Below are 14,604 nucleotides of genomic sequence, written 5' to 3' on the forward strand. Positions count from 1 at the left end.
TGTTACTGATTTGTAACTTGAAAAGACCATGGTTGATCATGACCCCGCCTCCCCCACCTCCCTTGTAAGATGTGGACGAGAGCTTTATTGACCTACTGACTATAAAATAGTAAAGCCTAGATTTTATCATGTGAAATGCCACTTGCTAACTTTTTTCTAGTTTATTTGGTTCCAAAGTTCAGAATGAATTTCAGCAGCACAGCTGTGAGACTCACCATACCCGGGACAGGTGGGTGGGCAGTCAGCGCAATACAGAAGCAATATTTACCTTAAAGGCTCTTCCCCAGACAAATAGAAGTTAAATTAGCTGATGGATATTTCATCAAAGAGATGGACTTTCTCCCAAAATTAACGTGGGAGGAAACTGAGGTACTGATAAAGTAAAACTCACCTCTGGCATCCTGAACCTGAGCTCAGGTGAGGAAACCTAACCATTGAAACTGGTAAATAAATCCTGGCCGGGTGCGGTGGCTCACGCCTGTAATTCCAGCACTTTGGGAGGCCAAGGTGGGCGGATCACCTGAGGTGGGGAGTTTGAGACCAGCCTGACCAACATGGAGAAAACCCATCTCTACTAAAAATACAAAATTAGCTGGGTGTGGTGGCGCATGCCTGTAATCCCAGCTACTAGGAAGGCTGAGGCAGGAGAATCGCTTGAACCTGGGAGGCGGAGGTTGTAGTGAGCCGAGATCGTGCCATTGCACTCCAGCCTGGGCAATAAGAGTGAGACTCCGTCTCAAAAAAAAAAAAAATCTGTCTCAAAAAAAAAAAATCCTAGTTATGCTAATCTGATCTCAGTTTAATTACACATAACCCAGTATTGTCTCGTCAGTGTAACACCCACCCTCTTCACAGGATTGAGGATTAGCAGCTTTACTAGAAAGCACAAACTCTCATCACCATCACCCCACCCACTCCCTTAATTTCTCAACTGAAGTTACTCAATTCCCAGGAGACTGATTTTTTAGGTCTGGTTCTCAGTCTTAATGCAGTTCCTATTCTACCTACACTGCCTCATCTACTAAGACTGAACCTTCCAAAACTGTCAGGGGACCCGTGTTCTCTAACTAGGGACTTCTGGTGCCTGGGCCACACTCTTCAAATGAATGATTAGACCTAATCTGTGACTCCCAGGGACAGAGCAGGCTGGCTGCAGCTCAATACCAAGAACTTTCTAACGCTTGGAGCCATCTTTAGGTGCCCTGGGCTGCCCTAGTGGGACCCCATGCAGGTTGGGAAGCCATAAGGCAGAGGGTTCCTGCGTTAGACCTGCAGTTGAGGCCACAAACTCGTCTTCTGTGCCTACTAGAAGTGGTCCCTGCAGTGCTCTCTGCAGCAGCCGCACCCATGGGAGCACTGTGCTGGGACACAGGCGTGTTGCATAAAATAAGGTGTGCTTACCTTAGTCTACGGCACTGTTCCTGCTGGCATCTCAGCTGTACTTGAACTCCGTGGCTGGGTGTCAGGAGCTCCAAGAACCCCACAATGGAGGGCGACTTCCCAGACCACTGGGCGAGGGGACAGAGCCGTCCTAGGATCCTCAGATCCCTGTGTGAGACTTTGTTTCTTTCCACCCTGCATTGTTCTGCTAGGTCTTCACTCGCAGCCTTACTTCATAAGGCCTACAGTGGAGGGGCGCTTCTCCCTCTTCAAAAACGTACTCACCAATGACACATGCAAAATTTTATTGTAAAACGGTAGCCATTTGCATTTATAAAGAAAGACACCGTTCTCAGCATCCTCAGAAGGGGCAGCTAAGCTTTATAGGAGGTTTCGGGGATTCTGATTGAACGTAACAAAAAATAGTATAAATGAGGAAGATTTAATATGGCAAAATTCACATAATTTAGAATCCAGCAGAGAGCACGTGAGGCTCATTTGGAATGGACAGTGAAGGGCCACCTTTTGCAAAATGGAGTGACTGGCAAGTGACAAGTTGGAAATACTTTTCTTTCAAAAGACTGGTTCTAACAAATGTTGACAGTGTTGCCAAAATCACTCCCACAGCTCCCATTGTTACTAAGGTTAAAACCCTTGGAGAGGCTGTTTCAGGCTTATCTGTGGTGCCTGAAGGCGTCCTCTTACCTACATGTCCTTCATCTAAACACTTCATTGCCCCTGGCAGCATCCGCTGGGACCATCCTGGGACAGAGCTGGCTCATGCTCCAGCCACATCCCCAGCGATGCCCTCCTGTGGAACAAATGCCATGCATGTGTGCTTGGGCTCATTTCCAGTAAAGATACATCACAGTATATGTAGTAATGACGGGAACTTAAAAAAAACACACACACGAGGCCAACAACTTAGAATCTGAGTAGTCTCTCATAATGTTAAAAATCATTTTAAATAAAGTTACCACATTTTCAATAAAACTTACTCATCCTTCCTTGAAACAGAAACACTTGGAATTAAAACATAATTTGTAAAAAATCATGAGCTCCGCGATGAGTGGGCTGGGAGCTGGCTCCTTCTGTGCGTGTTCGGGAGGCTTCACGTCCTCGCCCATGGTCCCTGGGTGGCCTGCAGGCACCAGGGGGTGGAAACAATGCCAGGGAGAATTCCTGTCACATCAAACAGGAAACATTCACCGGATTCCTCTTCCAGGGAAAGGAGCTGGGGGCGGAGGTTGGAAGGACTGAGTGTTGTTTCTTTTCCAACTCCAGGCAGTGACTCCGGCTGCCGATCATGACTGTCAATCATCGTAGTAATAATCTAACTTGGTGAACACCGTTTTGCAGCCTTTATCTGAGAAAACTCTCTCCTCTTTGGGGAAAAATGTCATCTCCTCAGCCACTCTGCTTACAATGTCTTCATCAATTTCATAGCCTCGAGACTGCATTTCCACTCGGATACACATTTTTAGGTGTTTGTATTCCAGGGGGAGGAAGGGAACAAAATAATCAATGAGGTTCCGGTCAATTAAGCTGCTGTGCCAGAAGCCACCTGGGAAGAAGAAACAAGGTGCTATTCATCCACATCCACCCACCCGCCCTATACACGCCTCCTGGGGGTCACTCACCTACCCTCCCATCTGTCCCACAAGCATCTACTGGGGGTTACCTATCCATGCCACACACACCTACTGGGGGTCACCCACCTTTCCATCTGTCCCACACACACCTACTGGGGGTCACCCACCCACCCCCCACACATCTACTAGGGGTCACCCACCTTCCCATCCGTCCCACACACACCTACTGGGGGTCACCTACCCTCCCATCCATCCCATACACACCTACTGGGTGTGCCCTCTCCCTTGTGGAGCTCCAGATCAGTGGGGAAGGCAGATGTTAACAGGCACCTGCACATTGTAATGCTTCTGTGACAGCAGAAAGGGACACCCTCTTTACACTGCGGGCTGGGGGAGGCCTCCTAAGGTATGACTTAAGAGATCGAAGATGGGAAAGAGGTCTGGGGCCGAGGAACAAGCAGAGAGGCAGAGTGGGGAAGGCAGAGTTCCACAGAAAGTGGGAAGCAAGAAGAGTTCCCAGAAAGGACTACCAGCCACGCCCCTGTATTTGGGAACTTTTTGACTCTCCCTGGAGTTTCAGCAGCTGGACTAGCAACAGGGAAGCCTGCTGCCGCTGCCACCGTGCCCAGCCCCTGCAGAGCATGTGGGCACCAAAACTAGCCTGGGAAGTGCGGATGTGCAGCCCACGCCGGGCTCCCCGTGAAGGCCTGGCCTTGGCCGTGTTTTCTCCCCTGAATGCGGGCTGGCTCTGCACCTGCCCCATCCACTCCTCTTGGGCTCCTGGAACTCCTGACCCAGGACACCTCCTCCCAGCCCCAGATGACACAGCACACACTGCATCGCCCACGAGCCCATGCGTGTCTTCTACTGAGCTGATTCCCTTCTGGTCTGCCATGTAATTCTGGGGCTCCGTCCCCAACCCAAGCTCCTCCTCATTCACTGGGTTAATGCTTTTCATGCTCAACAGTGCTTTGTACACAACTGGTACTCAATACATGTGTGGCTGACTGACAGAGTGGAGCCTGTGGCCAGGGAAAGAACAGAACCAACCACTGAATGGGAATGAGGGGCTGTCTTGCAAAACCAGCTCACGTGGGAGGCTGGTTCTCAGAGGCCTGCTCTATGCCAGGCATGCCCTGGGCCTGCGGACACAGCTGAGGGCGGATGGCCCTCATGGCTTTACCACTCTAGGGCAGGAGACACCCAACAAGCCAGGAAACAATCTCAGATGGTGCTTGGAGCAGCGAATGCCACACAGCAGAACAGACATGGAGAGCGGGAGGTGGAGCGGGCTGGGCAGGACCTCAGGGCAGAGCCCGAGCAACAAGGACCCAGCCATGCAGACCCAGGAGTGACGGCAGAACAGGTGACCTCAGGCAGGCCTGAGACTTTACAGTCATCTCCTGAGGACTCCCAAGTTTGCCCTCCCAGCCTGATGGCCTCCCTGGAGCTTCGTGGCTGTGCTCTGATGCCCTGATGCCCCGATGCCATTGCCCACTGAGCTCACCTGTCCTTCCTGCTGTCCCTTCCCTTCAATGGCAGTGCCACCCTTCCCATTGCTCAAGCCAGGTCCTTGGTTCTTCTCTCATTCCCATATACAATTCTGCAGGAAGTCTTACAGGTTCTACCTTCAAAACACACCCGGAACCCAATCGTGTCCCTCTACCCCCACCGCTTCCACGCTGGGCTCCCTGCCCCTGTGGCTGTGGGTCTGTCCTCCACCCAGTTGCCAGCAAGGTCCTGTGAAGGCCCCCTCAGATCCCAGCACCGCTTGCCCAGGACCCTCCAGGCCTCTCTCTTCCACTCGGAATAAGACCCAAGGTTCACCATGGCCTGCCAGGCTTTCCACAGTCTGCACCTTCACCCCAAATCTCGCCTCTTCTATCACCTCCCGTTCCCCTCCTCTGTTTATCCTCAACCAGTCACAGGGACCCCAGGCACAGGCCCCCCTCGGGCTCCTGGACGTGCTGTCCGCACTGGGGAATGCTTTTCCCTCAGACATCCACATGGCTCACTCCCTCGGGTCAGCCCAAATGCCACCCTCACAGGGAGCCTTCCCTGTCCACTCTATTAAAGCAGAGCCCATCCTTACCCTGCACCCTAAAGCCTTTCTTGATTTTTTTCCCCTACTGGCCCCGGGGGAAAGATATATATATATGTCCATGTGTATACATGTGTGATGTGTGCATATGTACTGCATGTATACACACAAACACATCACACACATCAACATATCTATCCCCCATCATCTGATACATTTTCTTTCTTTATTATCACTAGGATGTAGGATCGATAAGGGCAAGAATTTCTGTGTTTGTTCACTGCTGTGTCCCCAGTCCTAGGTATGATGCCTGGCACTTACTAGATGCTCCATATACATGTGTTGAATGAATGTTCAGCCATCTGCTTGAGGCCACAGTCAGTGTGTGGGCCAGGGCTGCCCGACTCCCAGGTTGGCATTCCTGAGCGCCGTGTAACCTCCACAGCGTGGATTCTAGGCCACGGGGCTTATCTGTGTAACCTCCACAGCGTGGATTCTAGGCCACGGGGCTCATCTGCCTCAGCATTAGGCTAAGGTTTCCGCTGCATGTGCTCATGTTTTTTGGCAAGGCAAGAAACTATCTAACATGTTACAGAACACTTGTCTTGCCTCAGTAGTATTCCACTTGCACACACTGACATACCGTACCCCATGCTGTTCACTAACTGTAGGATGAACTTCCTGGCAAGTCTGTTTCAAATGAGCCCCTGTTTTGTCATCTCCAGAACCTGAAGCGCAAAGACTTGAACAGCCAGCCCTGCACAACTCACAGGTCTTAGCCAGTGAGTCAGCCTCCATCAGGCTGGCTTTCCACCTCCCCAGGTTCAAGGTCAAAGGTCTCATGACATTCCCTGGAGAAGTAGTGAGCTAAAACTTAAAAGCGCAGGTTTTAGAATCAGAGATACTGAACAGGCTGCATGGCGCTGGGCAAGCTGCCACATCTCTTTGAGTCTCAGTCTCTACCCTGCGAGGTATGGTGAAGACTGAGTGAAATCCGCAGGCAGACTGTTTCACATGGCGCCCAGTACAAAATAAGGGCCCAACCGCTATTTGGCTGTTGCTCTTGGGCAATGCAGAGAAAGGGAGGAACTAACAGGTCATCTCTCCCCCTGAGTTGCCCATGGCATCCTTCCTTGCTCAACCACTGGCTCTTTCTTCTACAAAGAAAATCATGTAGCTGAAGAAAATTGGGGAACTGGCTGGGTGCGGTGGCTCACGCCTGTAATCCCCGCACTTTGGGAGGTCAAGGCGGGCGGATCACGAGGTCAGGAGATTGAGACCATCCTGGCTAACATGGTGAAACCCCATTTCTACTAAAAATACAAAAACTTAGCTGGGTGTGGCGGCGGGCGCCTGTATTCCCAGCTACTCGGGAGGCTGAGGCAGGAGAATGGCATGAACCTGGGAGGCGGAGCTTGCAGTGAGCCGAGATCGCGCCACTGCACTCCAGCCTGGGCGACACAGCAAAACTCTGTCTCAAAAACAACAACAACAACAACAACAACAACAAAAACAGCAGGCCAGGTATGTAGCTCATGCCTATAATTCCAGCACTTTGGGAGGCTGAGGCAGGAGGATCACTTAAGTCCAGGAAGTCAAGACCAGCCTGGGAAACATAGGAAGATCCCGTCTCTACAAAAAAAAAAAAAAAAAAATTAGCCAGGCATGGTGGCACAAGCCTGTGGTTCTACCTACATGGGAAGCTGAGGCTGGAGGATCACTTGAGCCTAGGAAGTCAAGACTCCAGTGAGCTGAGATCACACCACTGGACTCCAGCCTGGGTGACAGAGGGAGACTCTGTCTCAAAAAATAAGCTGGGCGCAGTGGCTCACGCCTGTAATCCCAGCACTTTGGGAGGCCGAGGTGGGCAGATCACCTGAGGTCAAGAGTTCAAGACCAGCCTGGCCAACATGACAAAACCCCATCTCTACTAAAAATACAAATTTTAGCTGGGTGTGGTGTGCACCTGTAATCCCAGCTACTCGGGAGGCTGAGGCACAAGAATTGCTTGAGCCCGGGAGGAAGAGGTTGCAGTGAGGCGAGATTACGCCACTGCACTCCAGCCTAGGTGACAGAGTAAAACTCTCAAAAATAAAAATAAAACAGCACTTGTCAAACATTAGTGTTCATAAAAGTTACCTGGAGTTTGTCAGCAAAGATTCCCCTCACAACTCGGAAGGGGACTGAGAATCTGCATTTCTTTCTACCCAGCTCCCAGGTGATGCTGACACGTGACCCTGACGCTTTAACACTTAGGGTGCAGGATTAGGAACCAGATGGGACTGGCGGTGGATGGCCCTACTCACTGTTCTTGTTATTGAAAACCGACACAGACAAGGCGTGTTCAATGTCTTTGAGCTTGATGTCTTCCCTCTGCTTTCCACTCCTCCAGAAATCCAGAGCCACATCTGTGATCCTTTCTGCTCCAGCATTGCTGCAAAACAATCCCAGTGGGTAAGGACAGGGTTTTCTCCTGGAGCTCAGAGGCTTGGGCTCGGGGCCCATCCATCATGTCCTAGCCCTGACCTTACCTGAGAAATACGAAGATGGCTTTCTGGTAGGAGACCCCATCCACCAGGTCATAATAGTCGAGGAAAGGCTTGATGGCATCTATGAGGCCGGCATGCATCTTATCCATTTCATCGAATATGAAGATGGACCTCGCACAGGCACTCACGTTGCCTCGAATCCACAACTGTAACTGATCCTGAATTACAAGGGAAAAAGCCAACACAAAGTTCTCAGCCAGGGCCATCAATCAGCTCCTTCTACCACTAAGAACCACAGCTTCACTTATGGACCACTGTGCACTCAGCACTAAGAATTTTACGTGCACAAAATCTTCTTTGTTCCTACCAACCCCATGGAGTGGGCACTATCGTTCCCATTTTACAGATGAGGGAACTGAGGCACAAAGAGCGCTTACTCCACTTGCCTAAGACTATATGCGGCAGAGCTGGGACCTGAACCCAGTCCTGTCTCACTCCAAAGCCCGATACTTTGGTTACGGTTCCCGCGCTGCGAGATGCCACACGGATGCTGTCAGAGCTGCTGCTCTTTTGTCATCAAAGGGGCAATGTGGGATGTCATGAGGATACTGATTTTTATTTAAAAAGGGGGTGGGGTTGGGCATGGTGGCTCACACCTGTAAACCCAGCACTTTGGGAGACTGAGGCAGATGGATAAGTTGAGGTCAGGGGTTTGAGACCAGCCTGGCCAACATGGTGAAACCCCATCTCTATTAAAATACAAAAATTAGGGCCAGGCATGGTGGCTCATGCCTGTAATCCCAGCACTTTGGGAGGCCGAAGTGGGCGGATCACCTGAGGTCAGGAGTTCAAGACCAGCCTGGCCAACACGGTGAAACCCTGTCTCTACTAAAAGAAAAAACACAAAAAAATTAGCTGGGCATGGTGGCAGGTGCTTATAGTTCCAGCTACTGAGGAGGCTGAGGTAGCAGAATTGCATGAACCTGGGAGACGGAGGTTGCAGTGAGCCAAGATCACGCCACTGCACTCCAGCCTGGCGACAGAGCAAGACTCCATTAAAAAAAAATGCAAAAATTAGCCAGGCATAGTGGTGGGCACCTGTAATACCAGGTACTTGGGAGGCTGAGGCTTGAGAATCGCTGGAACCTGGGAGGCGGAGATTGCAGTGAGCTAAGATCACCCCACTGCACTCCAGCACTCCAGCCTGGGAGACAGAGGGAGACTCTGTCTCAAAAAAAATAAATAAATAAAATAATAATAATAATAATAAATAATAAAATAAAATAAATAAATAAAATAAACAAGGATGCACTCAGACCTGTTAGGCTCCAGCAGCCAAGTTTTCTCACTCTGGTGACCAAACTTATATGCAATAACAGGGAACATGCACTGAGCGTTCACTACGGGCACAATATTCTTATATGCGATAACAGGGAACATGTACTGAGCGTTCACTATGGGTAAAACAATATTCTAAGCACTGTTCATATAACTTCTTTTTTTTTGACAGAGTCTCGCTCTATCACCCAGGCTGGAGTGCAATGACATGATCTCAGCTCACTGCCACCTCTGCCTCCCAGATTCAAGCGATTCCCTTGCCTCAGCCCCGAGTAGCTGAGACTACAGGCACCTGCCACCACGCCCACCTAATTTTTGTATTTTTAGTAGAGATGGGGTTTCACTATCTTGGCCAGGCTCGTCTTGAACTCTTGACCTCAAGTGATCCACCCGCTTCGGCCTCCCAAAGTGCTGGGATTACAGGCGTGAGCCACCACGCCTGGTCTGTTCATAGAACATTTTACTGTGACCTCCCAAAACCCATCACAGTAGTTACCATTGTGCTCCTTCTTTTACAAATGAGAAAACTGAAGCAGACAAGTGAAGTAACTTTGTCCAAAGTCACAGTTATTGTTAGTGAAGCCTCAATTCTAAGATGACCAACCCATCCTGATTGGTCTAGAATGGTTCTTGTTTGTTTGGGACAGGGTCTCACTCTGTCACCCAGGCTGCAGTGCAGTGGCTCTCTGCTCACCACAGCCTCAACCTCCCAGGATCAAGCCATCCTTCTGCCTCAGCCCCCCAAGTAGCTGGGACTACAGGTGCGTGCCACCATGCCTGACTAATTTTTTTGTATTTTTTTAGTAGAGATGGGGTTTCACCATGTTCCCCAGGCTGGTCTGGAACTCTTGAGCTCAAGGGATCAGCCGGTTTTGGCTTCCCGTAGTGCTAGAATTATAGGCATGAACCACCACACCCGTGGAACATTCGCATTTTAGTACAGAACCACTGGACAGTGGGTGACCCACACGCTCACCCAGATAGAAGGGAAAAATGTGTTCACATTTTTCCATAGATACAGTCAGGGATAAATAACTGACTGAGGCCAGGCATGGTGGCTCATGCCTGTAATTTCAGCACTTTGGGAGGCCGAGGCAGCTGGACGACCTTGAGGTCAGGAGTTCGAGACCAGCCTGGCCAACAAGGTGAAACCCTGTCTCTACTAAAAATACAAAAATTAGCTGGGTGTGGTGGCAGGTGCCTGTAATCCCAGCTACTTGGGAGGCTGAGGCAGCAGAATCACTTGAATCCGGGAGGCAGTGTTTGCCGTGAGCCAGTGAGCCGAAATTGAGATCGAGATCGTGCTACTGCACTCCAGCCTGGGTGACAAGAATGAAACTCAGTCTCAAAAATAAATAAATAAATAATTGACTGTTTTGCCCATCTTGCAGGTCTGTTACAAGGATCTAAAAGGCAACAGTTAACATTTATTTGTAACATGCACCAGGTACATGTTACACACTTGACAGACAGAACTCCCTGGATTGTTACAAGCAACACTTTGTAAGTCAGAATCTCAGTCTCAGGTCAGGCAACTTTCCTAAGACTATGGAGCTGGGCGAGTGTTAGGACTCAAATCCAGATGTGTCTGCTGCCAAAGCCCAAGCTGCTAATCAATGAGTTCAACCATAAAAGCTGTTTGCGGCTGGGCAAGGTGGCTCACGCCTGTAATCCTAGCACTTTGGGAGGCTGAGGTGGGTAGATCACTTGCGGTCAGGAGTTCGAGACCAGCCTGGCCAACGTGGGGAAACCCCATCTCTACTAGAAATACAAAAATTAGCCGGGTGTGGTGGTGCATGCCTGTAGTCACAGCTACTTGGGAGGCTGAGGCAGAAGAATCGCTTGAACCCAGAGGGTGGAGGTTGCAGTGAGCCGAGATGGCGTCACTGCACTCCAGCCTGGACAAGAGAGTGAGACCCTGACTCAAAGAAAAAAAAAAAAAAGGCAGTTTGCAACAGTAGGTTCAACAAACTTAGGACTCTCTATATGTTTCCTCTTTCACAAAATGAGTGAGATGTGGCCGGGCATGGTGGCTCATGCCTGTAATCCCAGCACTTTGGGAGGCTGAGGAAGGCGCATCACCTGAGGTCAGGAGTTCGAGACCAGCCTGGCCAAGTTGGCAAAACCTTATCTCTACTAAAAATACGAAAATTAGCTGGGCATGGTGGCAGGAGCCTGTAATCCCAGCTACCCAGGAGGCTGAGGCAGGATAATTGCTTGAAACGGGAGGCAGAGGTTGCAGTGAGCTGAGATCATACCATTGCACTCCAGCCTGGGTAACAAGAGTGAAATTCCGTCTCAAAATAAAGAAAAAAAGAAAAAAATGAGTGAGATGTGTTGATCTCTAAGATGGATTTGATCATGTCCACCTCTAAAATCCCATGACCCTGCATACTCACTGGACCTATTTTCAGAACCCACCACAAAGCTTTGATGGTGTTAACTGCTCCACGCATCTCAAACTCTAACTTCTACACCTTTCCAAGGGGAACTGAGACATGAACGTTTTCAGGGCTCACTCATTTCAACACAGAACTCCCAAATCTCATCCCACAACAGAGACCCCAAACCCGACGACATCCAGGAAGGGATTCCAAACTTCCATCCTTGCCTTGTACAAGGTGATGTTTGAAGCATGTGGAAAGTGCAATGTGGCCACAAACAGGTGGACATAGTCACTGTTCAGACCACCCTCGTAAATATTCTCTGCGATGATCTTGCTGACGAAATTTTTGCCGGTGCCTGTCCACCCGTGCAGGGAGAGCGTGAGAGGTTTCTTGGGCTTTGGGTTGTTTATGAAACCAAACACAGCATTTAAGATGATTTTCTTTGCAAGATGCTGTCCAAAGAGCTTGTTGTCCAGATCCTTCTGCAGTGCTGGGAAAGACAAAGCCAATCAGGAGTGGGGAAGAAACAGTGGCAAAATGTAGCCACATTTACAGCCCACGAGAAAGCCAGCAAAGCCGTCTAGACGCTCTCCAAGCACCTCGCGAAACCTCAAGTACTGCGGTCTGTAAGCTCCTGGCCCAGAGGGGACGGCGGTCCAGGGAGCCCTCCCTTTGCTGGTCCTGCCTATTCTAAAGCCCTGGCCCGACTCCTTCCCGAAAAGCCCCTTGGTGCTACTGCCACTGCCACCAGTTTGCACCTCTAACCCCTGTGCTGCTCCTCCCACCCCAAGGCAGAGCCGAGAAAGGAAGCAGTTTGGTCCCTCCTGGTCGGCTCCGGAAGAGTCCTCACCATCCTTCCTGTCTCCCACTACGCTAGAAAGGAGGCAGAACCCACTTCGGAGAGAGGTTACCACTGGTCCATCCCCAGCTTAGCGCAAAGTAGGCCAACCTGCGGCCCGGCTCCTCAGGTCTCCGACTTAAGTCTGGCCCGTCTGTGGTCGTGGCCGAGGAGCCAGGCCTCATCCTGCAGGAGAGCCGCTTGGCTTCCGGGGTCCGGCCCCCGCGGACTCAGCTCTGCCCAGGCCCGGCCCTCCTGGGATTTGACCCCTACCCCGGCCTGGCCCTAGTGCCATCCCCCAGCCCCAGCCCCCGCTCCTGAGCCCCAGCCCCCAAACTCCGCTCCAGCCCCAGTCCTAGCCCGGCCCTACTGCCATCCCCCAGCCTCCATCCACCATCCTCAATACCCCAGCCCCAGCCAACCGCCCTGGTCCTAATCCAGCCCTAGTGCGATCCCCCAGCCCCACCCCCAACCCCAGCCCCAGCCCCCGGGCCCCGCTCCCTCCCTCAGCCCCAGCCCGGCCCTAGTGCCATCGCCCAGCCCCAGCCCCCAGGCCCCGCTCCAGCCCTAGTCCTAGCCCGGCCCTGGTGCCATCCCCCGGCCTCCATCCTCCATTCTCCATGCCCTGGTCCTAGCTCAGCCCTAGTGCCATCGCCCAGCCCCAGCCCCAGCCTCCAGCCCCCGCCCCAGCCTACCCTCCCGGCTAAGGCTCCGCTTCTGCCCGCAGCACTCGGCGAAGAGGCAGTAGAGACGCGGGTAGATGTAGCCGGTGAGGACGCCGGCCAGAGCCAGTCCCAGGCTGATGGGCTCCACCGCCTGCACCACGGACGGCGCCAGCAGCAGCAGGCCCAGCGCGGCCCGGCCCAGCTTCATGCCCGGACCCGCTCCACCCTGCGCGTTCTCGCGCCGACCGCGAACCGGTGCCGCCGCCAGACCCACGTTTCCGGTTCCTCCTCTCGCGGAGGCCATCTTTCTTCAGGGCAGCCCTCCCCTCGACGCCGGCGGCCGCCATCTTTGTTCGGTACAAAGACCTGTTTTGCTTCCGGAAACTCGGTTCTGCACCGCCCCTGTCGGCCACGTGTTTTTGTTTATGCACGTTATTTTTGCCAGGCCTAGTGGCTCCTGCCTGTAATCCCAGCCCTTTGGGAGGCTGAAGCGGGCGGATCATCTGAGGTCAGGAGTTCGAGACCAGCCTGACCAACATGGTGAAACCACGTCTCTACTAAAAATATAAAATTAGCCGGGTGTGGTGGTAGGCACCTGTAGCCCTGGCTACTGGAGAGGCTGACACATGAGGAGCAGAGGTTGCAGTGAGGCAGAGGTTGCAGTGAGCCGAGATCTTACCACTGCACTCCAGCCTGGGAGACAGAGCAAGACTGTGTCCCCTCCCCGCAAAAAAAAAAAAAATAAAATAATAATAATAATAGACGTTATTTTTTAGAACAGATTTACAGAAAAATTGAGAAGATAGTAGAGAGAGTTCCCATGTGCCACCCGTCCTTGCAATTTCCCCTATTACTAAAATCTTACATTATCATTGTTAAAATTAACGAAGCACTGTTATATTAACTAAAATGTACAGTTTATTCGGATTTCCTTCCTTTTACTTAATGCCTTTTTCTGCTCCAGGTTTCCATTCAGGATACCACATTACATTTAGTTGTCATGTCTTAGACTACTGTTAATGACAGTGTCTCAGCTTTTTTATTTTTATTTTTATTTTAGCTGGAGTGCAGTGGCATGATCTCAGCTCACTGCAACCTCCGCCTCCCTGGTTCAAGCGATTCTCCTGTCTCAGCCTTCCGAGCAGCTGGGATTACAGGCACACACCACCATGCCCGGCTCATTTTTGTATTTTTGGTAGAGACGGGGTTTCACCATTTTGGCCAGGATGGTCTTGATCTCTTGACCTCGTGATCTGCCCGCCTCGGCCTCCCAAAGTGCTGGAATTACAGGCGTGAGCCACCGCGCCTGGACTCAGCTTTTTATTTTTGATGAGCTTGATAGTTTTGAGGAGTACTGGCCAAATCTTTGGTAGGCTGGCCCTCTACTGGGATTTGATGTTTTTCTCAGGATTAGACAAGCGTTATGGCGTTTTGGAAGGAAGATCACAGAGGTAAAGTGCTATGCTCATCACATCCTACCAAGGAATGGTTCTGTCAGTGTTACTTATCACTGTTGGTGCTGATTTGATCACTTGACTGAAGTACTGTTTGTCAAGTCTCCCCACTGTATACTTACTCTTCTCCCCACCCCTCTTTTCTCTACTGGACTCTTTGGAAGGATGTCCCCATGCACAGCCCACATGTAAGGAGTGGGGGATTTTGCTCCACCTCCTTGGGGGCAGAGTATCTACAGAAATTATTTGGAATTCTGCATGGGAGATTTGTGTCTTGTCCCCCATGTATTCAATCACTTATATCAGTATGGACCATTGTTATTTTATCCTTTGTTATACTACAGTACTAATTTTTTTTTTTCAAATTGCTCTCATTTTGGCCACCGGGAATTTAAGTGGTTCCTTGTGCTCCTTTGACAT

General features: G+C 51.0%; 1 protein-coding gene across 1 annotated transcript; it reads right to left on the bottom strand.

Moving 5' to 3' along the window:
• Positions 1-86: 86 nt before the first annotated feature.
• TOR1A (torsin family 1 member A) lies at positions 87-12,990 on the bottom strand. The gene is made up of 5 exons (XM_032165385.2): positions 12,761-12,990; positions 11,452-11,717; positions 7,545-7,720; positions 7,320-7,447; positions 87-2,944 (listed from the first exon to the last, which is right to left on the bottom strand). Exons 1-5 carry the CDS (start codon positions 12,936-12,938, stop codon positions 2,694-2,696), a joined length of 999 nt encoding a protein of 332 aa, XP_032021276.2. The 5' UTR covers positions 12,939-12,990; the 3' UTR covers positions 87-2,693.
• Between the last annotated feature and the right edge of the window lie 1,614 nt (positions 12,991-14,604).

Source organism: Hylobates moloch, unplaced genomic scaffold (genome assembly GCF_009828535.3).
Source record: "Hylobates moloch isolate HMO894 unplaced genomic scaffold, HMol_V3 SCAFFOLD_10, whole genome shotgun sequence".
NCBI lineage: Eukaryota > Metazoa > Chordata > Mammalia > Primates > Hylobatidae > Hylobates > Hylobates moloch.